The following is a 26,530-nucleotide window of genomic DNA, read 5'->3' on the forward strand; positions in this document are numbered from 1 at the left end:
TACTGTGACGAACTATGGGCCTCACTGAAAGAGTTTGTCATAATCTCCACACTTTATGACATTCAGGTTGGAGATTTCAGTTTAAAAAGTTTCAAGTTTATCAGAGTGCGTTGCTGCAAATATGTAATCCATTAGTCGGCTTTGATTCTTACTGGCTTTGGTTTGATACTCAAAAGAAGAAAAGAGGTGGTGAAAAAACAAATACTACATCATATAAATGGGCTCGCTCCCTATTCCATAGGATTTCCTGACAATAGACTCCTTGGGGGGGGGGAAATCATCAATTGACCTTGGGCGAGGCGGGACGGGTTGTCAGACTCTTACTGTCAGCTAAAGCAGGAGTACTACCTTCTTTCGAGCCGGAGCCCACTAGATAGTACGTAGCTCACAACCCCTGATAGACAAAGACAATCACTGTAAACTTTTTTGTAAATTAGTTTTGGCATGCATGAGTAGATCATAGCTGTCAGTTTTGTTAAGGTGGAGGTGTGTAGGGTTGGTCAGGTCAGACCTAGGCCAGTCACCCTGACCCAATTCCACCCCATGTCAGATATGAAAGCATCAAGCTTTGTGGTCTAACTGTACCTACACGTGGCGCGTGCTCGCGTTTCACCTTGCGTTGTTAAAGATTAAATAAACCCAGATAGGGTTTGGCTTTTGATACCCTATATTTTATTGTTGTTGTATTATTTTATTTATTTTTTTGTTTAGAAAGTAGCGCGTACTTGGAATGGTTTATTTTTAAAATGTGGGTTTTCGACTGTCTCGCTACTCGCTGGTGGTTGAATGAACTGGAGTGGTTATGAGTGCGACTGCCAAATGCCATGTATGGTAGGTTTTCTTGCTTGACAACAACAAACAAACAATGTACACATTGTTTTGTGCGAATATGAAATTATTCCTCACGCCTGCCTGGAGCTGGAGCGGGAGGGAGTGTCAGACTCTTTCTTACACCATTGTTATTCCTCGAAGAGTAAGCACGTTAAAGTAAGACGGGGGCACGTTAATATCTGAGGTTGACCCTTGGGAAAATAATTGACAACAGGGGTCTAAAACACCATGACTAATTATTTTTAATTGTTTCATTTTTCAATTGTTGTATCTAGTGTAGATCCTGGTTTACAGGAGTTGAAGCAGTTCGGGAGGTAGTGGCGGGTTAGTCATATTTAAAAAAAAAGACTAATGATGTACCTTTACAGACAAAAAGTTAGTAGAGGACAATAAACTGTTCGATAGCTGAAGTTGAGACAAATGAAATAGTATTTTCCAATTTTTATTTATTCTATGATGTTATATAACTAAGTGAAAAGAAATATAAATATGTATACAGTCGAGAGTATTTCACTGAAACGAGATTTAGTTTCCATATCAAAGTTATTGGATTGGCTTAGTTTAGTCTAGGCACGTAGGACTCGCGAGGAGTGGTTGTGAGTGTGTTTCAAATATCTGTTAGCTGTTTGAAGGTCTAGTCGGAGGGCTAGACTTCTAGATGTAGATACATACATGGATCGAGAAATAGGAATAAGGATAAGAACGTTTATTTGCATGAAGTATGGTAGATAATTACAGGTAACAAAATACCGGAGCTGCAGACGCAGTAGCAAAAAGCAGTAAAACATAGTAATGTAGAAGATAAGAAATGGATGGCCTAATATGCATAATCTGCGGACTAACGGGTTTACCGGGGCTCTGGCTCGAAAAGCAGGAGTAGGAACGGGGTGGTTTTTAGTCAGTAAGTGTCTGACACTCTCTCTCTCGCCGCGCCCAAGGCGGGAGAAGTCATTAGATGATATTTCCCCTTGAAAAATGGAAACAATATAAAAAATTAATGAAATAATTCTCTGAACCACAAACCTTGAAGATTTGGCTGGTCGCAGTTTTTACATTCCCTTAGGTACGTAAGGCATATCCTGGATTATCCCACCTGATCACAGGCTTAACTAGCCGTACTGTTTGATACTCTACTGTCTTCTATAAGTTCTATAGAATGTACTTGAAGAAGTATTTGACTAAATGTGCCGACAGTAAACTAATTGAAGAAATTACTAGAGAAACCTACTTACAGTAAAGTTAATGAAGCCTATTTGCTTTCATGCATAAACAAATAATTAAAAGCCTTCAAACATGTCAACTCTTAATTACAAGCGACCGGCGATTATAAAATCCATAATTGCTTTTTACCTTTAACACTGCAAAGTAAACCCTATCTTTGTGTTGTTAAGATTTATTTTCCATTGTTTTGTGAATTGTTCTACATTTATAAAAGTCGTGCCATTGAATCCGTGCGAACGTAGAGAACAATTGTTTTCACTATCATCGAAAAGTATCGAATAAAGTGAATTGAGATGCTATCTGTTGTCGTTGTCTGATGCTACTGTTTTCGCTTGTTGGACATCACTTTCTCTTTCAAAAGATGGGTAAATAAATCTTTTAATGTATTATTGTTACTGTTTAAGTACCTCTATTTATTTATTTTGAGCTCTGCTGCTTAGTCCAGTTGACTCTTAGGACATATTATTCTAGGTTTTTTGTACCTTTACGTGTATGTAGTACCTGAATAGGTACCTAATTATTAGGTAGGTACTCTAATGAAGCCATACGGTGCCATACGGTATAATAGTTGTGCGAGTAAGATATGCTATGAAGATGCGTCGCCGCAAAGTAGATGGGCGAGGAAGATATGCAGCTCGAGTACGCGATGTATCGTTAGTAGGGAAGCCATCCATAGCACACATCTATAGAGTGCTTTTCCACCACAGATGTGGCAACGTAGCATAGCACATCTCTGGTGGAAAAGCACCCAATACATTCAGAAACAAAACACAATCGGCTGTGTCTGGCTATGATAGATTTGTATACAATGCTAGGTATGTATGTACCTAGGCCTTTTCACAATTTCCACAACATTAAGTTCTGGGTCATCTGCATACAACTGTTAGCGTATAGCCACGTGACCAGCTACAAACAAACAGATTGGAGCACGTGAATGTGATAATAGATAGAAATGTCTGCCTAGTAGGTACGCATACTTATATTTAACTAGCGACCCGCCCCAGCTTTGCATGGGTGCAATGGTGATATATATTATGCATGTATTATACATATAAACCTTCCTCTTGAATCACTCTATCTATTAAAGAAACCGCATCAAAATTCGTTGCGTAGTTGTAAAGATTTGAGCACACAAAGGGACTTGGGGACAAAGAAGGCGACTTTGTTTTATACTATGTAGTAAAGGAATATTTAGCTACCTATTTTTATACTGATACTAACTGACACATCAAATTTCGTACCGCCTATTTTTTTTTCACCTTTTAAACCTATCCTGGACTTCCACAAATAATTCAAGACCAAAATTTGCCAAATCCATCCAGTCGTTCTCAAGTTTTAGCGAGACTAATAAACAGCAATTGATATTTATATTATAGAGTATTTTCTAGATATAGGACCGCAGGAAGTATTAGAGAGAAATTTCGTAAATTTCACGAGGTTGAAACCAGTGGCAGAAAGCTAGTTGATATTAAATATTTTACTTGGTAACACGAGAAAAGTCACATTTTACATATACCCGTCTCGAAGTAGAAAATGGCATGTTGATCGAAAAATAAATCTGAGAAATCCTATTCCCCAGCTTTAACCCTAGAGCATTTCAATCGAAATATTCTAAGAACTTACATTTCCAAGATTTTGTTACTAGAATAGGGTTTAGAGTTTGGCAAATATTTACATAGGCTGTGAATCGATGTTAGTTCTTGAGGGAATAGGTACCGACGTAATCCAGTACTGGTATAAAGCCTTCATGTTTACATATGGTTACAGAATTATGTTTACACCAGAAATTATTAAGACCATAATAGAATCTAACTCAAACATGTGGTGTTATTATATAGCATTATAGACCATCTAATTTATGCTCCTTATCTTACTACTGTTTTTTATAGTTTAGTATATACTGAGTTTTATAGTTTTTTGGTGTATCGAGACAGTTCAACTACTTTCAGGTCACGACAGGGGCTTATAATTACGAGCAGTATAACAACAGCCAACTGAAACTTTTGCATTAGTAAGAAAGCTAAGAGCACCGACGTCATAATGGTAAGATATCGATGGCTAAAAGTTATAATTAACCTCTCGTATGCCGTATAAGACAACAATAGAAAATACATTGTGTGTCTGGCGTGGATTCGCGTTCCGAACATACGAAGGGTTAATGCAAAAGTCTTTTAGATTTTCATTTTAATGTATATAATATATTAAAGTAGACCTCATACTTTAAAGGAAAGTAATCACTAAACTCACTAGGTACTTTTCATCATATCTTTAACCCTAGCGTGCAGAACGTTGAAGCCATCAATTTGTACACCAACCAATACCATGTAATCACATACGAAGATTAAATGGAACGAGCGGAGAGGTCGATAGCACTATCATATTTTCCCATCGGACATTTCCATTTTCCGCTTGCTAAGCCCTGATCGCGGAAATAAGCTGAGCTATGAGCATATCAACTTAAATACCCTGTTTAGTGTGCTTTTCCACCAGGGATGTGTTATGCTACGTTGCTGTGGATGCGTTTGGCTTCCACCTATCATATTCATTGGTAAACATAGCTTAGCATTGGTGGAAACGGAGTCGGTTAACCTATATTTTTATACATTTATAATGCGTATGTATATGTATGGAATAATGCGTGCTATGAACGTGTCCATGGATGGTTTCCCTACTATCGATACACCGCAGACTCAAACTCAAAATCTCAAAATATTTATTTGCATATTAATGTATTACAGGTCTTAATTGATTTGGCGCTCTGATTGGTTGGTACATTCGCAACGGCCAATCAAAACGCCGAACGCGCTCTCGTTTCGTTTTCGTTCAACGTAAAGCAAACTCGTACTAAGGGTACAGAGAAGCAGTACTTATGTTAGTTAAGTGTAATTTCAATTTCATGTACCTAATACTAAGTTGACTTAATACGTCCGTCAATCAAAGACAAGATACTTATCAAAGTTTTAGTATTTAACGTGTAGGAATCTAACTTAGTCTATATGTTGAATTCGCGAACGTTCTAAAACTAGTTTTGTTCAAGTTGGTTTAAATTATTTCTTGTTAATAACCTACGTATAGTCGTTTAAAGTTCTCAAGAAGTTTAATCAGAACAGAAGTTTGTGAATAGCTTATTGTTTTAACAAATGAATCCCTATCGAACTACATGTGTAAATGTTCTATAAAGACTTTTATTGTTTTGTTTTAGGTCGAAAATTCTATCGGAAATCTGACAAAGAACCCAAGAAGAAATATAAACTTTTTTATGATAGTGCCGATTTGTCCAATGCCAGTGCCAAACAAGTTTTATCGGAGAAATAACTTTGAATATTTGACAATAATAATTCTTCCTTAGGTACCGTACTAAAAACTGTTAATGACAATTTTATTCGTCAGATGAAAATTATCTGTTATTTGAAAAATCAGGTTGATTAAGTACGAGTTACTGGGACTCCAGTTCGAAAAGCAGGAGTAGGAACGGGGTGGTATTTAGTCTGTAAGAGTCTGATACTCCCTCTCGCTCTTCTCACCCAAGGCGGGAAAAGACTTTCTCCTCTTAAAGAAAGTAGGTAAGTAATTTTTACTAAGTACATTTACATGTATTGTGTCTTCTTACTTATTATAAGAACAATAAAGAGGTACTTAGGGACAGATTGCACCTACATAATTTTGCAAGAGGTAGGTACAAAGTAATTAAACTTTTTAAAGGTTAACCTACGTAGGTAGCAACGTACCTAATATGAAAAGTAAACCTCAACCTACGCGTTTAGGGATTAGTAAGTAAGGGAGGTAGGGGAGGGATGGGCACTTTTTCACAATTTAATGCATAAAAAGTCAGATTTTGTAGATAATCAACATTTATTGCCACTTCCTATTGCTCCATACTTTTGGCTAGATATCTTATAAAGAACTTTCTTATAATAATAATCAGTCTCCTAATTAGGAGGTAATTAAAAAATTAAGTCAAAAGTGCCCAAGGCTCCCTATGGTAGGGAGCATTGGGCACACCCTGTGGGAGGCTTGGGCATGGCCTGTAAAACACTTAACATCCATAATAGATTCCAAAAATAAACGTAATAACAACAAAAAAAAGACATCTTAAATATATCACGACTTATCTTAAATAAGTATAACCCGTAAAGGCTTATTTATATTTATCAGCTGTTGTTTTTATTTTTGATCCTTTTGATACCTCTTCTATGACTCGTAATATCAAATCTTTGGGAATTTCTCGTCGTAAACCTTTCTTTTTGAATCTTTCTGTAATTAAAAATATTTCAAATAGTTTAATTAAAGCAGGTAATTATAATTTTCAAAAGACCTCCTGTACGCAATATAAAGAAGAGAGCATTGGACATGCCCAAACCTCCCTCACATCCGAATGCCCAATGCTCCCTCTGTACACATTTTCAACACAATATACCGGCATTTTTTTTTGTTTAGGTATTGAAACGTGAATTTTAGTTTAATTTATTAGTTAGTAAATATACAATAGATATATAATAAAAAATACACATACCTTTCGTTACTTTTCTCTGTATTACGATCCGAATCCACAACAAAATATTTACTTTTACGAGCATATAATCTTCAAATGTGTTTGTGTTTGACAACTGACGGAAATACCAGATAGTCTATGGATGCACAGTTTTATCAGACGGTAAAGTAAACTACCAAATTAAGAAAAAAGAAAAACCTATGACAGGATCAGAATAAAAGGGGGGTGCCCATGTCTCCCGACTGCCCATCCCTCCCCTACCTCCCCTACCTAAGTGTGATGTTATGTTCTAAAACCTTTCCTAAATAAATAATAGATTTAACTAGTTACGTAGATTAGATAGTGGAGAAAATCCCCAAAGTACCTAGTTTTGGAGATTAGCCAGCTAAACTACCGGAACGTTGTTGTGTAGATATTGTAGAGATATTTGCGTCATAGCTCATAGATGTAGCTACCTAGACTAGGACTAGGTACCTAAATTATTTCATGGTAAGTATTAGCCGTTAATAGAGCAGACGGATCATCTGATGGTAAGCAATCGCTGCCGCCCATGGACACCCGAAATACCAGAGGCGTTACAAGTGCGTTGCCGGCCTTTTGGGAGTTAGGAATTTGAGAGTTGTTGAGAAATCGGGGATCGAAAAGGGGGGTAATTGGGCCTCCGATAACTTCACTCACACAACGAAACACAACGCAAGCGTTGTTTCACGTCGGTTTTCTGTGAGGGAATCACCCTGTGTTATTTACTATTAGTACAAGCTGATTCGTTACTAAAGCATAATCTAATAGCTAACATTTGTGGTTGGAAAAATGTTGAAAATTACCCCGATTCATAAAATTTTGACTTTAAAATAAAGCTTGATAAAATCTTGAATCTGCTTATACCTACTTCAAGAACTTAACTAAACCTGGTGATTTGTTATGGTAATGTAGCTACTACGTAGGTACTGTTGTAGCATTTTCTGAGTAAGTATTTAAATTAGAGCTTAAATTTAAATACTTGTGCAATGTAAACACGTGAATATTCACACATTCTCTTTGTTAAATCGCTAGCTCTTTGATACGGTACCACGATAGGTACTTGACTTTGTAAGGAACATGAAAAGTTCTGATGTTTATCTCAAAGACTGTCCTTGAGAGTTGAGTGTCGAGTTCACGAACGAAACTAAATTTTATTATAGATGAATCACAACGACAATCTTTTTAGATTTATTTTTATGCAATGATACGGAGGGTAGATTTAGTGGTCCAAATCGGAGTGTGATGTTGTTCTTACGTTTTGAAGCCATTGGCATTTTTATTAATAGACTGATACAAGTCCGGAGCTGCGTGTTGGGCGACTTGGGCAGGTAAGAGGGAGTGTCAGACTCTAAATTAAAGGACTAAAAATTACTTACCTAATCAACTTTTTTTTCTCTAAATCATCCAATGACTTCTCCCGCCTTGGGTGGACTGGTATTGGTATCAGACTATTGCTGACTAAAAACCACCCCGTTCCTACTCCTGCTTTTCGAGCCGGAGCCCCAGTAACCCGTTAGCGTAGGCAGTCTGCATATCCAGACCTACTTTCACTAGTCTTAAAACTACTGCTACAGTTTCTCTAAGACCATCTAAGTCGACAGTAACAGTATTGTTTTTCCCTGTCCACAAAAACATGTTTGTCTGAAGAAGAATTCAAATTACCATGTTAAGTCAGGCCGACTCATCAGTATGTGGCATTGGTAAACACCGTGACGGCGATTCTTGAGTATCTTACTTTCTCTGATGAGAAAACGCTTCCTGATCAATATGTTTTTATATTATGTTTGTTTCTGTTTGTTTTTTTTTTTGGATGGAACTGTGAAGGTTAGGTAATTGGCGATATATTAAATAACGGCCAAATTAAGTAAATGACGAGCATGCCTGAAAAGATTGATGACTATTGATGAAGCGATTCGTAGCAATTAGCGATCTAGTGCCTACCTCCATGGGAGACATGCGTGAGGTTACGTATGTATGTAAAGATTATACTTGTTGGTAACTAGATTGGCTAGGTAGGTGTTGTAAGCTGTAAGTTAAAGAAACTTTACTTTTCGCATGTAATGTAGTAAAAAGGGGTTATTTTAATATTACAAACAGAAACTCCAATTTTATTTATTAACACGTTAACTGCCACGTATGTCACCAGTGACCTACATTAGTGGAGAATTTGTCTTCAACAGATTTCTGATGGCACTTAATATTTATTTATTAAGTCCAGGTTTTTGTGGTGGAAGGAGACAGTTTAGAGGCTGAAGAGTGAGAGCAACTTTCCCTTTGAATACACGAATGAGATCGCTAGTAACAGCTAGAATAAAATGAAAATGTCTATCTCATTCACGGATCTCATTGTTGAAGATAGATCAAGGCTATAATTCTAAACTAGAAGATGGACATATACTGCCCACGCTCCAGTAACAATAGCCGAGATTGGCAATTTACTCATCAACACTGAACGCCACTTGGGACTACGAGGCAATAGAAAATTATTGCTTAGATATCTCTTGTGATGACGCCCGCTTACCTAAGTCTATAAGTCTTGAGCCTAGATAGGTACATTGAGACCTAGATTATTAATGGTCCCAGAGGTTTAAGACCGTTTCACATGTATGCGGGTTCCAATCCTACCAAAACGGCAAGTAGGTACCAATGTGATTTTTTCCGAGTTAAGTAAATGGTACTTTCTTAGATTATTTAGACAACATTGAAAAACGGTTAAGAGAAACAACAGGAAACCTGGGCTTATAATTTCTAATTTCTAAGTTTGAAATCGCCAAACCGCATTTAAAATGAGTGCTGATTAATGCTTAAACCTTCTCCGTGAGAGAAGAGGCCTGCGGTCAGTATTGGCCACTTATTGGTTTTTGATGTACCTAATGCAAGTTAAATTATTGTAAACTTTACGTGGAGTTGAGATAGGAGTAGTTAGCCGAATTATGTAATGTAGGTAAGAAAATAAAGACTGATGAAGTACAGGACATATCTATTGTTAAAGGTTTTAAGTATCAAATTAGATAATCACACAATTACACAAAATCAATAATATAGGAATCTACTTCTGAGATCGCGAATTTGTAGCAATACAAAAGCCGTAGGTACCTAGTTAGGTAGTAGATAGGTATAATAATTACATCCTTATTTACTACCTAAAGAAGCAATTTTCTTAATTAGCGTCTATATTGTTCTTCGCAGTTATTCCAAGTAATTATCTCTTGTTATGAAAATATAGCGTGACTTGGAAATTAGTGAATGCCTTCAGTCCTTTATAAAACTGACAAGGTACTGGCTAGGTAGATATGTACCTACTGTATTGGGTGATAGGGTTGTAATAAGCTTAAAATTAGTGTTAATGTTTGATAGTGTTTTAGAATAAACAGATAAATAAATGTTCTAATATATATATCTAATTAACATCACAGATTTATCAAACTGCAGAATTTGCTCGATCTATACGCTTAGGCTCTAATAATCCAACCAATCAGAGCGCTGAACGCATTCTCGTTTCAATTACTTATTTTAAACGTAAATCAAACTAGTATAGGTTACTGTTAAATAAACTCGAGACCCTAAACACAATTATTCACTCTATTAGAAAAAAAATAAAGAAAAAATAACCATGTCATGTTTAACCACCTTTCCAACATAATTTCCATACATTCGAAACCTTATACAACCTACAGTATACAGGCGGATTACAAAAATAAAACCTTCAAAATTCTGAAAGTCACGATCGCTGAAAGCGAGCCCATCGTACCTATTATTATACTAAATAGGTACCTACGTAACATCGTGACAAAACCGGAGACTTCCTAACGACAAGCGTGACCTTTGAATAACGACCGCAATCAGATAAAAGACCCTTTATTCGACCATATTTCCGTATACAAACGCTTGTATAATTTTAATATTCGCATAGACAACTCTATGACGATACATAGTTATTGTGTCTATGTGCAATTTTAAAAGTAATGTATTATACTTAGGTAGGTCATCGTCATCATCAACATATCAGCCATAAGACGTCCACTGCTGAACATAGGCCGCCCCCAATGACTTCCAGATAGGCCGGTTGGAAACGACCTGCATCCAGCCAGTCCAGCCTGTGGTCACCGACCCACAAGTTAGACGAAGGTAGGTATGCATATTTAATTCATGTTTAGATATAAAGGGAATATAAAAGCGAGAGGTGTCCTAAATAAATAGTGGCTACCAGTAAAATTAAATCCCTTAAAACTAAAAGCGAAAATTAGGACCTTTTGTGCGTAGGTGTGTAGGTACTTACCTAAAGTAACTAGTCTAGTTAAGTACCTACTTAGTATTATCTATGTACTACCCAAAGAACCGCTGTAGGGATTTAGGTACACAGTTACATTAATTAATGCTCTACAATTGTTTTTTTGACCCCATTGTGGAGATTCTTATAATATGTGACTAAAAATCAGTCATGAGCAGATAATGTAGGACTTTTGTCCAATTTCTCAAGTGAGCATGAGGGTGCGGGCTACGGGGTGGGAACCTAATTTCCCTCTTCATGCTCTATAATAGCAATGATGACGGGTAATGAAAATTAAAAATTTATTTAGTCCGTCTCCGTCAGACTGACAAAATATTAGACACGTATTTTTTTTTATTTTGTCATTTAAGATAACAATACTTAGATAAAACGAATCAAAGTTTAGGAGTGGGAGCTGTGAACAGTCTCATCGTTTTTAAATAAGAATTCTAAAGACCTTTATGAATGTATTTACCTGAATACCTACTTTATGAGAAACAACTAAAGGCGTGTATAGAAACTGTTTCGTGTTTAATTGTTGAACAATTTGTATCAAAGCGGGAATTATCCTTGAAGCGGTGATCGCCCTTTAGGTCAGGTGGTAAATGGAAGGGAGGAACGTGACTTACAGAGGTATTTGTTTACCGCGGAAAATTCATCCCTCTTCCATTTTGAATAAACGTTTTGTATCATCATTCTTATGTCCTTCCATTTTTCTAGGTGAGAAAAATCTATCTCTCTATATAAAAATCAATCACTGTTCCTTTGTCTTGCTAAAATTGGAGATCGGCTGGACCGATATGGTTAATTTTGGTACCTATTAAATTATTTGTAGAAGTTCTGAGAAAGTTTAAAATGTGAGATCTAAATTTTTGAGGCGGTACAAGGTTTGCCGGGTCAGTTAAGTCTTAAATAAAATAGAAGAGGTAGGTACATACTATTGTTTTAAGAAACCGTGTTTAAAAAAAAAGTATTTTTATGTTACAAGTACCTATATGTCTGTTTTCGTAAGTGGAAACCATCTTTAAAAAGTATATTTATGTTACAGATAAGTATATCTTTGTTTTCGTAAGTACTTAGATATCTAATTAGGTAAATATAGTAAGTAGGTAGATACCTACCAGACCTACATACTCTCGGTCCTACATAAAAGTTAATTGTATATTTTCATCTAACAAACATTTCTATTACGAAGAAAAAGATCCTAACAAGCGAAGCCAACATCTAATAAATTTATTATTCTTTGATCAATTTACGATACGGCTTCGCCAATATAAGCACCCTCCTACTGCCTAGCAACTTTCCCAAATAAATCCCTTTGTTTTTTTCATTACGTCTAATTTCTTATTATTTAGAATTCTAGACATTTCAGTCAAAACATTTCAGTTTCGCAGATTACAAGTAAAAAGTTCAAAATAAATTTCTTTAACATTTTTTAGCGGAGAAACTTCGCCACAGGCATTTTTGACGAAACGTCATGTTTTTTTTTTTTATATAAATAGGCATTCTAGGCACGCAACAGACTTTACATTAATGTTCAAACAAAAAAAAATTACAGTTTGGTTTTTGTTCGTTCTAAAAGGATATTTTATGTTAGCTTGTTAAATTAATCATTTTCTAGACTTGCGTAGTTTGTGGGCGGCAGTTGCGGGTCTTGTCCTAATTTTAATAACAGACAGTAGAATAATATTCATTTGAATTTGCCATTCTAAACTGTTGCCGCCAAATTGAGGTTTATTTTAATCTGTGGTCATACAAACAACTGACCTGTTTGATACTGCCTACATAATTAAATAACTTGTAATCTCTTAAGGATAGAGCTCCAGGTACTAGTTCAAAGCTGGTATTATCTTAATACCTGCCTATTAATACGTATTTTACCTTTCCCGTGGGTTCAGCACATTTCATTTCGAGCGCGCTTTAAAGAGCCATCAGATCACCACAGATAGGGCTTAGTAGGGCTAATGCCTGACCCGGAGACGCGGATTACAGGGTGATTTTAAGTCGGTAAGAGAGTGACCCTCCCTCTCGCTTCACATTCGGCAAGAGAAGGCATTGGATTATTTCCCCCTTAAAAAACTCTCCCCTTTATTCGATGTAGGTATCTATTTAAGTAATTATAATTATACAAACTTGGTATTTCAGTAAAAGTAAATATAGCATTTAATAAAATGTGCTTTTAAACTACAACTTACATACTTACTTACTTGAATGCAACTTACCTATGTTCCCGTTCTTTAATATCCTTTAAATTGGGACAACAAGTGAAGATAGTTGGCGAATATGTTCGGTGGTGACTGGTACCAAGTACCCACAGGCGAATACCATAACATTTAGGTAAGTAGATGTAGGCAAGTACCTACGTATTTGTTTTTATATAAGATTGTAAAAAACATAAGTGTTTTCGATGAAAATAACTTTTGAATTTTAATGAGAAAACGGACTACGCAACAAACAAGTGCGCAGTTATTAGTTTAAATATAAATCATTTTATAAAACTAAAATAATCTTAGAAGGAATTTATCACTATTTATGTACTATTAGAATAGTCATCTATTGTATAATTACTAAAACAAAATACTTAGAATAAAACAAAGCATTTCAAAGACAAACAATAAAATATGCTGACGATGACGTCCGAAAAGAAAAATGTGCTACACACCAAAATATTTATGTCCCAATGTCTCAAACACTCGACGCTTTCCCTCCAATATTTATCCTAACAAAAACAAATAGTTACTTACCCGGGTATAAATGATCCGTTTGTTTGCGTCATGTAATTTTGTTTTTCGCGCGCACTGACGTCTACCCACATTTTTATTCAGTTTATTATTGTATAATACGAAAATAAGCCATGGCGGAATTTATCGCGCGTTTGTCCACCAAGCGATCTCTGTCGTGACTACTGTTCTGCTTGTTATGAATGAAAGTTTCTGCGATACCTACGGTGTTAAGGGCTTGCTTGTAAAGTAGAATGCGCGCGCAAGGGGGAAATCCAAGACTGTTATAGTACGTGGGAATGGCAAACAATAATGGGCAATAAATCTTATTCTTTAAAATATGAGGCGGGGGATTGAGGATCCCTGTGAATAATATATGAGCAAAATGGATTGTATGCGAATAGAAAGTAAATAATGCAAACACATTTTAGCCAGGCGTCTTCTATTTTTATATTGCGTAGTTAAGCATGTAGGTATATAAATGTGGTTCTTAGTAATAAAAAATATTGTTATTTAAATTAAAACATTAGTTATTATTTTATTACTATTTTAATCAAATAAACTTTGAAAGAATTGGTTATTAAAAAAAGGATGCACAATATTGTTTTTTATTTTTTTAATATGGCAACACACCTTCATCTGTCACAAAGTTCAAAAACCTTTACAAAGATAATCTGTGGCAAAAATTGTTGTGAGTCAGGCGATTTATCGGCGTTTTATTTTGCTTTTTTCCAACAATTCGGCTTCTTTATTTCGTGTAGGAGTTAGTACAAATAATGTAAAATGGCCATAAATTTAGATAAACACAAGGAGGCGTTAATCGCAGGGTGGAAGGACGTATTAGATGAGAAAACTGATACTAATTGGTGAGTCCGAATCTTCATATCACCGACCTACTTGCTAGGGAAATTAAATAAACAGCTGCCGTTGATTGAAATGATGAATTGAATTCATTAGCGTGGCGTTAACAGAGGTCCTTATAAGTGGTAACAATAGCTGGAAGTGCCAAGGAGTTCATTCACATGTCTTTGCTTGCATTGAATGCACCAAAAGCGGTTGTAATAAAACTGCGATAATTTGTGAAAACGATCGCGTTGAAAAAGTTGTTAGATCGGTTGCTGTCCTGATTTTTTTAATTCGAATGTAACCCTACCTCGAGCAAGTACCACTCCTTAATTTTGCAATCTAATGCTAGATGGAAATTATAAGGAAATCATTAATACTTCAACTCGAGTTTACAATTAGAATTTAATGTAATCCTCTTATAATACCCATTTAATATTTTATTTCAGCTATAATAAACATACTTCACTCATAATACATCATCACTATATGCTCACTACAGCAAGCTACATAGAAACTCATTTAAAATATAATACATCAAATAAATTATCTACAATTTACCTGTCCAACATGGATTATGTAGATAATTCAAGTAGTTAGTTTGTTAATAATCTATGTAATTGAGATATTATCAAATGGGTGATTGAATTAAAATAGCCATTCTTGTGTATGATTACCTATATCTAAAAGTATCATGTAATGCCAGGTTTGTCTCATAGACAAAACATTAAGGTATAATGATATAAGATGATTACAAAACCTGTACATTTTCTATAAGAAAATTAGGATTTCCTTTTAGCACTTTCTATAGACTTGAGGTGAAAAATATTTTATCCTTAAGGTTCTGATTACATTCTTATTAGATTTATATTATAATATCTTTTTTTTCTTGAATGGCAATCAAGTCACCAATTCACTGTTGTTGATTATACTGCCAGTGTCATATTATTATTTTGACTAACTTCATATAGAAAATTCATTATCTACCCATTAGATTAAGAAAAACTTCATCAGCCAAGCCTTAAATCCTAATGATCTAGTTTGATTATTAATTTTGTTTTTTAAGTGACCAAGGAGTTTTTATTTGGCTTAAAATAGATCCTTTAATGAACATAATCATAATTTTATCATTTGTTTCTGGCTTTATCTTGTTTGGTGATAAAACATGTACTACTATTATTATAATAAAATAGGATAGAATTGTTAGATAAATAATTAAATAAAGACCTACATAAATTATAGAAAACTCTAATTTAAAACCTATTTTGATATCATAAATAGAGATTCCAAATTATAATAAGAAAACTCCTAATAAGAATTATTGCCATTAGTAAAAAAATAAATTGTTCTTTTTTTCAGGGTCTTATTTGGCTACGATGGTCAGTCGAATGACTTGAAATTTGTTGCTAAAGGAGACGGTGGTTTGGACGAGCTTATTGACGAATTCAACAGTGGTAAAATACAGTATGCATTTCTGAAGGTAGATCAACCGAATGGGAGCATATCTAAATATGTGCTTATCAACTGGCAAGTGAGTATATGTAGATAAGATTATTCTCAATGTTTTCTTTGTAAAGATAAGAAATTAAATTGTTATTCATGTTTTGTATGAATAATGTGAATTGTTATGTTATCTTAGATAGGTGTGGCTTAGTTTTGTTTAGATAATGTTTACTATATTTATAGTATTTCACTGTGTTTATTGATTTGTTGCTGCTAAGCACTGTCATAGATTTAAATCCTGTGAGGAAATTCTTGGCATAGTCCATAAATTCTTAATTACATTATCGGTACGGCTAGCCTATTGTTTTTAACAATGATGATTATTAAAAGAATCTTAAGACAACTTGGAATTAGAATTCTAGAAATCCTTTGAATTTTTCACTATCATATTGGATTGATGGGAAGGATCACCTGATGTTAAGCAATTGTCGCCGCCCATGGACACCCGAAACACCAGAGGCGTTACAAGTGTGTTGCCGACCTTTTGGGGGTTAGGAATATACGGTTGTTGGGGAATCGGGGATTGGGACGATGAGGAAGGGAGGTAGTTGGGCCTCCGGTAACCTCACTTACACAATGTAAGCATTGTTTCATTGGTGAAAAATATTCTTACATTCTTACATTGTTACTGTGTTCATCTGCTTATCACCCTGAATGTTATATGAATAAAAGCCATGACATTGTGCTTATATTTATTGGCTGATGTTACACATAAAATAGAACAAATAATAGCTTATGTCTCCTAAAATTTATTACAATGAAATGAAATGAAATGATATTTATTTCTGTAAGTAGGTTATAAAATAACACTTTTACACGGCAATATGCTGTAAATTATTTATTATAATATAATATGTACAAAACTTTTCCATAGGGAAAATGTAAATCTATATGTAGTAAGTCACAGGTAAACAACTATATTTATAGTCGTTATAAATGTTGATATATTACACATAAACTTTCATGTTCATATAATTATTAAAGGCAGGATGTTTTCGGGTATATTTACCCACTGTGCAACGCTTGTTACAGCATATCCCTAGGTAGACGTGCATCTCCCATGAGCCTCACTGTGCAAGTTGCACGACAGCACGTGACCACTGTGCCACCGTCTTCCCTGAGGTCACTGGGTGGGCGCCTAGAGTCCCTACTCTATGCGCTTTACTTCACCAACTAGAGCCCCTGTATCCCGCTAGGTCGTTCACACTTTGGGCTCCATACCCAAAGGCTAAAAACGGGACACTATTTATATGATTTGTCCGTCTGTATCTCATGAACTGTGAAACATATTATAGTATCTACAAGTACTCACGTTCCTACGTACGCTTGGCTACTGAGCTACTAACTGTGTGCTGTGTAGTAAATATCAACACGTATGGCGTAAGGGTAAACAAACGCGCATATTTACGCGTTTATTGGTAACTAGCTTCTGTCAGCGGCTTCGCCCGCATTTCGTCTGTGAAATGAAAAGTAGCCTATGTATTAATCCAGACCATAATTTCGTCACATTCTGCGCGCGCCTCCAAGAGCTATCAGACAACCACAGATGAGGCCTATTTGGGCTGATGCTTGATCCGGTGCTGCGGACTACCTAGCGGGTTTACCGGGGCTCCGACTCAGAAAGTAGGAGTAGGAACAGGGTGGTTTTTAGTCAGTAAAAGTCTGACACTTCCGCTCGTCTTGCCCAAGGCCAGAGAAGGCATTGGATGATTGACCCCTCAAAAACTATTCCAAATTACATGCCAATTCCACAATCAGCCGTTTAATAGGATTGAGTAAAAAACATACACACAATCTCACAAGGATAACTGAAATAAATGTATCAAGAGGATTCGGCCTGGACTATACTTTCATATTAATTATCATTCTCTCTTAACAATAACAAATATTTTCAGCTGTCATCAATTCACCCATTTCCGAAGTTGCGGTTAGCAAAATAACAACACATTTTTTAAATAACTACAGCTATTAATATTATTTATTAATCTAACCACATAAGGAAACTCTATTAATAAATAAGGAAATAATATGAAATTTCCTTGTTATAAAACGTACTGCGTTGTTACACACAGCTGATCATTGTAAACGTTGACAGTGAAATATTGAATCTATAAACATTTTTAAGTTTAAATAGGTACTTTGCTTTTCCCTTTTATTCTTCATTCCCATTATAATGTGGAGTAAACAGAGGACTACTAACTTTTCTGTAGGCGCAAGTGAAACATCGTCACAACGCGCGCTTGCAGGTCGCTGTCGGCGCGCTGTACGCACGCTGGCAGCTAGCGGTACCCCCTATTCGAAACCACGCCGTGCCGGAACCGAGCCGGAGCCGTGCTTGTTATGTGTCTTTTGACCTTTAGGGATAATACTACTCTGCCTATACTCATTCTAGTCGTCCAACCCAGGCATTCATAATTATGGTTATAAAATCAAGTTTATTCTTACCCAGACTTACATATTAGTTTCGTCACTCTATTCAAGGGATGAATTATTACATACGTACTGATAACGAAGGTAGTTGACATTATAATGATCACAATTTAAGATAACTAGTCGTAATTATGTAATATGTGATCGTTTCTATATAATTTATGTTCGTACGTGATCGGTGATCAATCACAGTCGTTATCTAATTTATTGAGTGGTTTTTTCTTTCATAATACGTTAGGACAAGAGCTATCTTCGATGAGCAAAGAGTAAACATCATTATCCTTTGTATAGGTTTACTTTACGTTTAAATTAATCGAAACGAAAAAATGTTTGGCGCTCTTTACCTTTAGTACGAGTTTGCTTTACGTTGAACGAAAACGAAACGAGTGCGCGTTCGGAGCTGTGATTGGCCGGCGCGAATGAACCAACTAATCAGAGCGCCGAACGCGGTCTCGTTTTGATTTCGTAAAACGTAAAGCAAACTCATACTAAGGGTAGGTACAGATTGGCCGGCTCGAATAAACCAACCAATATAGTAACGCCTCTTGTGTTTCGGGTGTCCATGGGCCGTGGCGATTGTTTACCACTCATCGTGTGAACCGTCTGCTCGTTTACTGACTTTTACCATAAAAAACTTGACAAAATATCTGTCCAGCCACTGCGAAATCATTTGTGCGCCAGCAGACAAGTAGCTAAAAACGGTTTTTGGCTTTTATTTTCCTTATACATTTTATTAGAATAACACTATGCAGATTACGCTACGTTAATCATTTTTTTTTCTTATCGTTTTCGGGGAATAATAAATATTAATTAAGGAAATGTAGTACCGTTTCCTCTTGGGTTTTTTCAATTTAAGATCAGCTCTGAATTATATTACATGAACCTTTTAAACTACGATCTCCAACCTTGCCAAGCGTGCATTCTTATGTTGATGAGGCCCATAGTCCACCAATTGACTGTAACAAGCTCTTAATGAACCTAGATGTCTGAATATAACCAAAACTATCTCCATTTTAGGGGGAAGGAGCGCCGACGGTCCGCAAAGGTACATGCGCGAATCACATAAAACATGTAGCGAATTTCTTCACCGGTTTCCATTTGACGATGCACGCGAGAACAGAGGATGACCTTGATGAGAAGGTGATCCAGGATAAGCTTGCCAAGGCCGGGTCAGCATTCAACTTCAAGACCAGTCGGCCCGAGGAGCTGCCTCCCAGTGGACCTGTTGGCACTGTCTACCAGAAAGTTAACCCAGGTGAGTTTTATAATGCAGTGACGAGGTAGCGACAGAGTCTATAATTGACCTGAATCTAAAATTTCTCTGGGTCGATCTAATATCAACATTTTTGATTGAGGTAGGTTATTAATTTCGACCGTAAGTGCGTAAATTCTTTTTAGTGATTTCTTTTTTTAAATAACGTTGCTCTACAGCTACACTATACTTTTTCTGTGTCGTCGTGGGAGCATTTTCAAACATACAATTTCACATACACATGACACCCAGACCATAAGCAACAATTTTGTGGATCACACAAAGTTGCTCCGTGTGGAATCGAACCCGCTACACGTTGGCCCGACACGCCAGTTGCGCAGCCACCGCGCCAACCGTGCTGTCAAAATTAATTTAATGCTCAAACCTTCTCCGTGTGAGAAGAGGCCTTTGGTCAGCAGTGGCCACTTATAAGCTGTTGTATGTGTATCGCGACGGTTCAGTTCGTTCGTCTATATGTTCTTTTATCCACTAAAGACTAGACTATCAAGAGAACTCTTCACCACATCATTTACAAAGATGTCGGAATGCGATCTCCCACGGTGACGGTCACCGATTGACTCGACCACGTAAACGCGCATCTTAAATGAATCAGGAAACGCGAATTCCTGTTATTCAATATTACTGGCATTTGTTTATAATAAACTTGGAATAACAATAACTGTAGCGATGATATTTACCATTCTGCATCAGTTATTCGATGTGTAAATATCAACATGAAAGTAAATGCATTTTTTTAATTATAATCTTGGTTGAGACGTTCGCGAGATGCGTTGGTAGAGTGCATTTTGTGATATTTATGGTTTTGTTAAAATGACCGGAGCTATAATGGCGTGCAACGATGTTGTGTATAGGAAAGGGGCTGATGAAATTAAGAGACGGAAGAATAGTTTGCGCAGAGGTATTGTTCATTTTTCTTTAGTATACTTTTCCAGGCACGAAGCAAAGGAAATACACTTGGGAGCAAAGAAATGGAGCCACTGGTGTTTTTATCTTCTTAAAGAACCCGCTTTAACTTAAAAACATCTCAAAAGATACTCTTATTTTAAATCTTTCATATGACATATATGTAACCAATTAATAAAATACTTGTATCAGAAAATATTAATCAAGAAATTAAAAAGAAAAAACGCTAGTGGCTCCGTTTCTTTGCTGCCAAGTGTAGAAAACATAATATGTATTGTACCTGTCTGTAAATATCTTGGTTGGAGATGACTTTCTATGTTTTTGCCAACTGAGCATTTTTTGCGTGTCAGTAAAAAGTATGTCAATCACATCGACTTAATTGAACTTATAATTATTTGTTGATTTTATTTCTTTCTTATCTATCAAATAATTTGGTGTCGTGAAAGCGTAAAATCGTCGTGAAAGAAAACTGTTGAAGGCAAATCCTCCGACGCGCGTGACGTGGCGGTTAAGGCGTTAAACATTACGATTTCAGATTTATAATTGTTATCTCATTACAGTTCAAGAAATAAATTCAAAAGAGAGGGACCAGTTTTGGCTGAAGGAGGAACAAGAAGAGAAGAAGCGAGTGGAAGCCGAGAGGAAACGGAGAGAGGAGGTAAGTGGACTGATTACTTGGAATGAAGGAAGGCAAGGCAGGAAGTAAATCTTGTGTTACGAAATTTCCTACAGTAATGTTTAACATTTGCTGTTTGTTGTCATTAACATCTTCATTAATCTTAGTTTATATTTGTTTTCAAAGAACTATTCTAAACAATTGACGCTCGTATGAATTATGTGTAGTTTTTCGTGTGTCAATATCACCCGGGCTGGGATTATAATTATCCACCGGAATACCTCTGCTTCTGAACAATTGTTCTTTATAAAAGAAGTAAAGAGGAAATCATAGTTTATTACATTTTTAATTAATTACAGGAGAAGAGGAAAGCAGAGGAATTAGCGAGGAGAAGAGATGAACTCGAAGCGGAAAGGAGAGCTAAAGCTGAACAAGACAAGTAAGTACAATGATTACTATTGCAAGCAAGCTAAACTATTTTTGGGGTTTTTTTTAAAGGGGTATCATCCAATGACTTCTCCCGCCTTGTTCGAGACGAGATTCTTCTCGCCTCGGTAGACTGCCAGCCCAACTGCCGTGTCACTCTTACTGACTAGAAACCACCTTCCTACTCCTGCTTTTCGAGCCGGCGCCCCGGTAAACTAGGTAGTCTGGGGTACCTACCATTAACAAATTATTTTGGATACTGGTATACGGTGTTTTGTGCAATATATTAGAATATTCCGCTATGCCCCGCAGAAAAATCTAGAGCTTAAAACACAGTTGCATCTAGAGTAATAAATAAAATTAAATAGTGTCTGTGTGCAATATTGAAATAACCGCTTTTTACTACATGCATATCAATGTACATACGATACATACACCAAAATAATATTTAAAACAGTTTTTGTCGGTTTGTCTGTTCGGGCTAATCTCTGTAATGGCTTGACTTATTTTGACAGGACTTTTACAGGCAGATAGCTGATGTACTAAAGAGTAACTTAGGCTAGTTTTACTCCTGTATCTACGTGAGCGAAGCCGCATGCCTAAGATATGTAGTTTTAATATATTTTTAAATGTCATATACTAATAGTACTTTCATTTCCCAGATCACTAAGTCCTGATGCGGCGGTATCAGGCGGTACTACAAGTGAAGCCCTCCGACGGCAGCGCTCGGCCGAGGCGCGGCAACTCATTGGAGCCTCCACCGCCGCCGCCAGGGCGCTGTTCCAACAAAACCTCGCTCAGGGACAAATGCCTGCGAGGTTAGTAACTCCTAAATTATTTTATCAGGCTGATATAGCTGAGAGTTATGTAATTTTCTTGTCAAAAGTCAACGGATTTTTTTATCTTGTACCTTTTATTGCGTGTCCAATATTCTGCATCTAGCTTAAATAAGAACGGAAGTAGAATAACTAATAACAAGTTTTTAAACTCTCATGGTCACTAATAATATCATTAGATCTTGCAACGGGCAAGTTGTTCATCTGTGATCACGCCGCTTGTACCAGTTCCGAAATATGGAAACTCAAAGAAATCGATAAACATGGGAAATATCCCGTTGTGAATTCTAATGAAACTAATAAGAATTTCCGTCACCATTTATTCTCCACAGAACAAACAACAACACACCAGAGAAACCAGTCCGCAGCTCCGTGATAGCGCAGCGCATAAACACATTCACACAAGCGCAATCTCCACAATCATCTCCAATCAAATCGCCAACTAAACTCGAGCCCAAACCCACACCAGAGCCAGAGGAACAACCAAAGACAAGCCCGCTGAAGAACATAGACAAGATCAAAATGAGTCTAGAGAGCCCGTCACAGATACAATATGAACCGATCATAGACCCAGCGGACTTGAGTCCATCAACCGAAAATCATCCAGGATCCTTTAGTGCCATTAATTACGCTGAGACGAAACAGGAGAATTCTTATAGAGATATTGAGCCCTTGAAACAGAGTGAGCCGATGATTAAACAAAATATCCTAGAGAATGACATGTTTGACGCGTCATATTCTAGTTCTAACGAGAATGACGATGATGACAGTGACAATAAGTTTAGTACGATTAAGCGGTCGCCGTATAGCAAGAATAATATTACTGATGATAACGATCGCAATGAGTTGACGCGTCAGAATACTGTTATAGAGAATGTTAACTTCAAAAAGGATACGAATGGGACCACGCTTGATGGTGAGTTATAATAGAATATAATAGTGTATTGTGCCGGTATTTTATTGGATGTTTTGATTGCGTATAAGTGTCCATTGTTTGGCTATAGGATTGCATCTAACAAAGGTCAGATAGAGGTGCATAGTTCCATGTAGTTGAAGGTGAGCCTATTGCCATAGGTATACTGGGCGTAATTCCAATCTTGTGCTATTACTTATTACTGAAAATAACCTGGATTGCTTCAAGCCAGTCGGCGCCTTTTTTGCTGGAATTGGCGGGGGTACTCTCTCCTGTGTGCCTGCAAATATTCTCCAAATAATTTTCCAAAAGTCTGATTTTAGTTTTGAAAACTATTTTTTATTTGTTGATTTTTTTAATTTTTTCAGTTTATCTCATGTTTATGTCGAAATTTTATTTAGTTATTTATTTTTAACTTTTATTTATTCTCCTTTTTGAGGAATAATAAAACTGTTTATGCAACATTGTTCAAAAATTATTTTATTGTGTTTCTAATGAATGTTCCTAATATTTACAGACGTGTCTCCGGAGGGCATGGAGGACGAGGGCGCGATATACGAGGACTTGGATGACGACCCCGGCCTCACCGCGCGCGCTCTGTATGACTACCAAGCCGGTGAGTCAAACATTTCTATGATGTTGTTTTATGATATAGAGTTATAAACAAACAGGCGGATTGCCTGATAGTAAGTGTTAATAGGCTAGTTTTCTACTAGTCAAATTCAATACTTTTTTCGAAATTTCTAAACTATTTTATCTACGAATTTTGTATGAAATATTGCGTGATGACGTCATCATAGTTTTCGTCAAATAACAGACTTATTTATATAAAACTAGCAAACCCGGCGAACTCCGTTTCGCCACCAATGACTTTCCCTGTTTTCCTGCCAATCTCTTTAATTTTTCCTGAATTTTCTTTGCTATAAACCTTACGGAGCCCGAGACCTTTCCAACGAATGCAAAACCGTGGAAATCGGTCCGTGCGTTCTGGAGTTATAGCGTTAGAAAGGAAAACCCGACTTATTTTTATATAATAGATTAGCTATAAACATTGAAAATTAAGTAGATTATCAAATCGGCGAATACAGAAGTGTGTATTTTTGACTGAGAAAACAAATATAATTGGCACCGCCCAAGGACAACCGCGGGACTAGAGAGTTACATATGTTTTACAAACCCTTGGACAGTTAGAGATTTGTGAATTGGCAATGAGAGAATTGGGCTTCCAGTAACTTTATTCACTCGGCGAAATGCCACGCAAGCGTTGTCTCAAGATCCGTAAAACCGTGGTATTACTCCTGTCGAGCTGGCCCATTTGCGCCATGCATATCATTATCACCTAAATCTATCAAAATTATTTTACTAATAGTCCTTTCAAAATATTTGCAGCGGACGAATCAGAGATCACGTTTGACCCCGGCGACATTATCACCCACATAGAACAGATTGACGCCGGCTGGTGGCAAGGACTTGGACCCCATGGGGTCTTCGGCCTCTTCCCTGCTAACTACGTGGAGCTGCTGCCCTGCCAACCTCGTTAAGATCAAGGTGTGATGCTTATTTAAATGGGGGAAATATCTGTAGACTTCAAAAGTCAGTTAACCAAGTGCAAAACATTAAGCCTATGAAACCCAGTAAAATATTTTAATTTTTATATTTTTCATTCAATAAATCATATGAATCTAATACACACTTAATGTACCTCTTCAAATACTATAGCAAAACTATACTCTGAAGTTAGTCACTGATTGCGAGTGACTGTGACAGCTGTCATTGTCATACACTTTAACGAACTTCAGGTTTTTACTAATAATTACCACAAAGTTAAAGTTCGACGGTTTAATAATCTGCCGTCACTACTCAACACTGGCAGAATAGTCGACAATTTGGATTGGAGACTCGGTTGCCACAACAAAGAAAAAAACTTCAGATTGCTCAAAATGGCATGTAAAGTATTACTTTAAAACTAACATAAATTTTTGTACAGTCGAAAGTTATCTACTACAGTATTATAAACATTTTTAATACAAATTCTTAACCATTTATAGTTAAAAGGTCTACAGATATTTCCCTAAAAACTGTCATATTTAGATTACCAATAATTATATTATCACCCCCTTTATGACCATTGAAATTGTTATACTTTAATTAAAAGACATTGTATTGTATGGCACTAAAAGTATGGTGTGAATTGTAACTATGTATTGTATATGTGAAATGTGTACATGTGTGGGTAGTTTGGTGATCATAATATTTGTTAGGGAAAGTCAAAATGATTTATTTCAATCAGACCAAGAATGTACTTTTTAACGGTATTTTTTGTTATTGACAAAACCATAGAATTCCGTTTTTGTTCTATGAAGTGTGCATGAATTTTTAACCGACTTCAAAAACGAGGAGGTGCTTATTTCGATCGTATTTATGCATTGGTCTAATTCCCGTTGAGCTATATATTTTTTTTATTGCAAAGTTTGCAATATCATATTTATTATTACCAAACTACTCACACAAGTGTATTACAGTAATGTCTACTATTTAACGTATAAGAAGTATGCTAAATAATGCGAAAAAGTAAGATGTTAATCTATAATTAAAGAGGACTGATAAAACGCACTTTAAATGTATAATCGTTGAAAGATGCGCAGGAGTCGTCCTATATAAAAAAGACGAACTTAATATTTAAGTATACTTTTGATGAAATAATATTGCTTTGGAAGTAAAACAGTGAAATAATGAGAAATGAAGTGAGATAGAGATATGAATTTGAGTAACGCTATCTCTTTTACACTCGTCTAATGACGTCACAATATAAAGTTCAAATTTAAAATTAAAATAATAATGGGATATTGAAACCTCTATGAAGTGACTTCACGTATTTCCTTGTATCAGGAAATCGTAAAATAAGAAAAGATGTTTTTAAATTATAATAGACAAATGCATGCAATTCTATAGTTCATAGCGTCTTGTCTTTGGGATTAGTTTGGTTACTAAAATAGAAACTTAAAAAAAAATCTTCAAGTCTAATAGCGGTCAATAGATTAATGTTAGATTCTATGAACATCTCTTAATAAAAATATCAAATTTAAAATACAATAGCATTTAAATCTATTAAAAATAATAATATGTAATTGAAATAGTCCATTTTCTACCATCGTATTCAAATTTTTCTAATGGCAACACTACATAAACGGTAGGTTTCGAAGCAATTTAGACTGTGATGCGAAAGAATTTT

The 26,530-nt window shown here is 36.0% G+C and overlaps 2 protein-coding genes across 2 annotated transcripts in view; one reads left to right on the plus strand and one right to left on the minus strand.

The window, feature by feature from the left end:
* LOC118272824 (protein FAM166B) overlaps positions 1-13,792 on the minus strand; it is a 29,158-nt gene extending 15,366 nt beyond the window's left edge. The window contains exon 1 of the mRNA XM_035589519.2: positions 13,580-13,792. Coding sequence (XP_035445412.1) covers positions 13,580-13,650 — 71 coding nt within the window. The 5' untranslated portion in view covers positions 13,651-13,792. The remainder of the gene's footprint in view (positions 1-13,579) is intronic.
* A 425-nt stretch (positions 13,793-14,217) lies between these two features.
* LOC118272438 (drebrin-like protein B) lies at positions 14,218-24,900 on the plus strand. The gene is made up of 9 exons (XM_050707984.1): positions 14,218-14,421; positions 15,758-15,929; positions 19,349-19,586; positions 21,068-21,165; positions 21,483-21,562; positions 22,212-22,367; positions 22,718-23,301; positions 23,816-23,914; positions 24,688-24,900. The coding sequence occupies exons 1-9, from the start codon at positions 14,339-14,341 to the stop codon at positions 24,837-24,839; spliced, it is 1,662 nt and encodes a 553-aa protein (XP_050563941.1). The 5' UTR covers positions 14,218-14,338; the 3' UTR covers positions 24,840-24,900.
* Positions 24,901-26,530: the final 1,630 nt, after the last annotated feature.

This window comes from Spodoptera frugiperda, chromosome 4, assembly GCF_023101765.2.
Source record: "Spodoptera frugiperda isolate SF20-4 chromosome 4, AGI-APGP_CSIRO_Sfru_2.0, whole genome shotgun sequence".
NCBI classification, from domain to species: Eukaryota; Metazoa; Arthropoda; class Insecta; order Lepidoptera; family Noctuidae; genus Spodoptera; species Spodoptera frugiperda.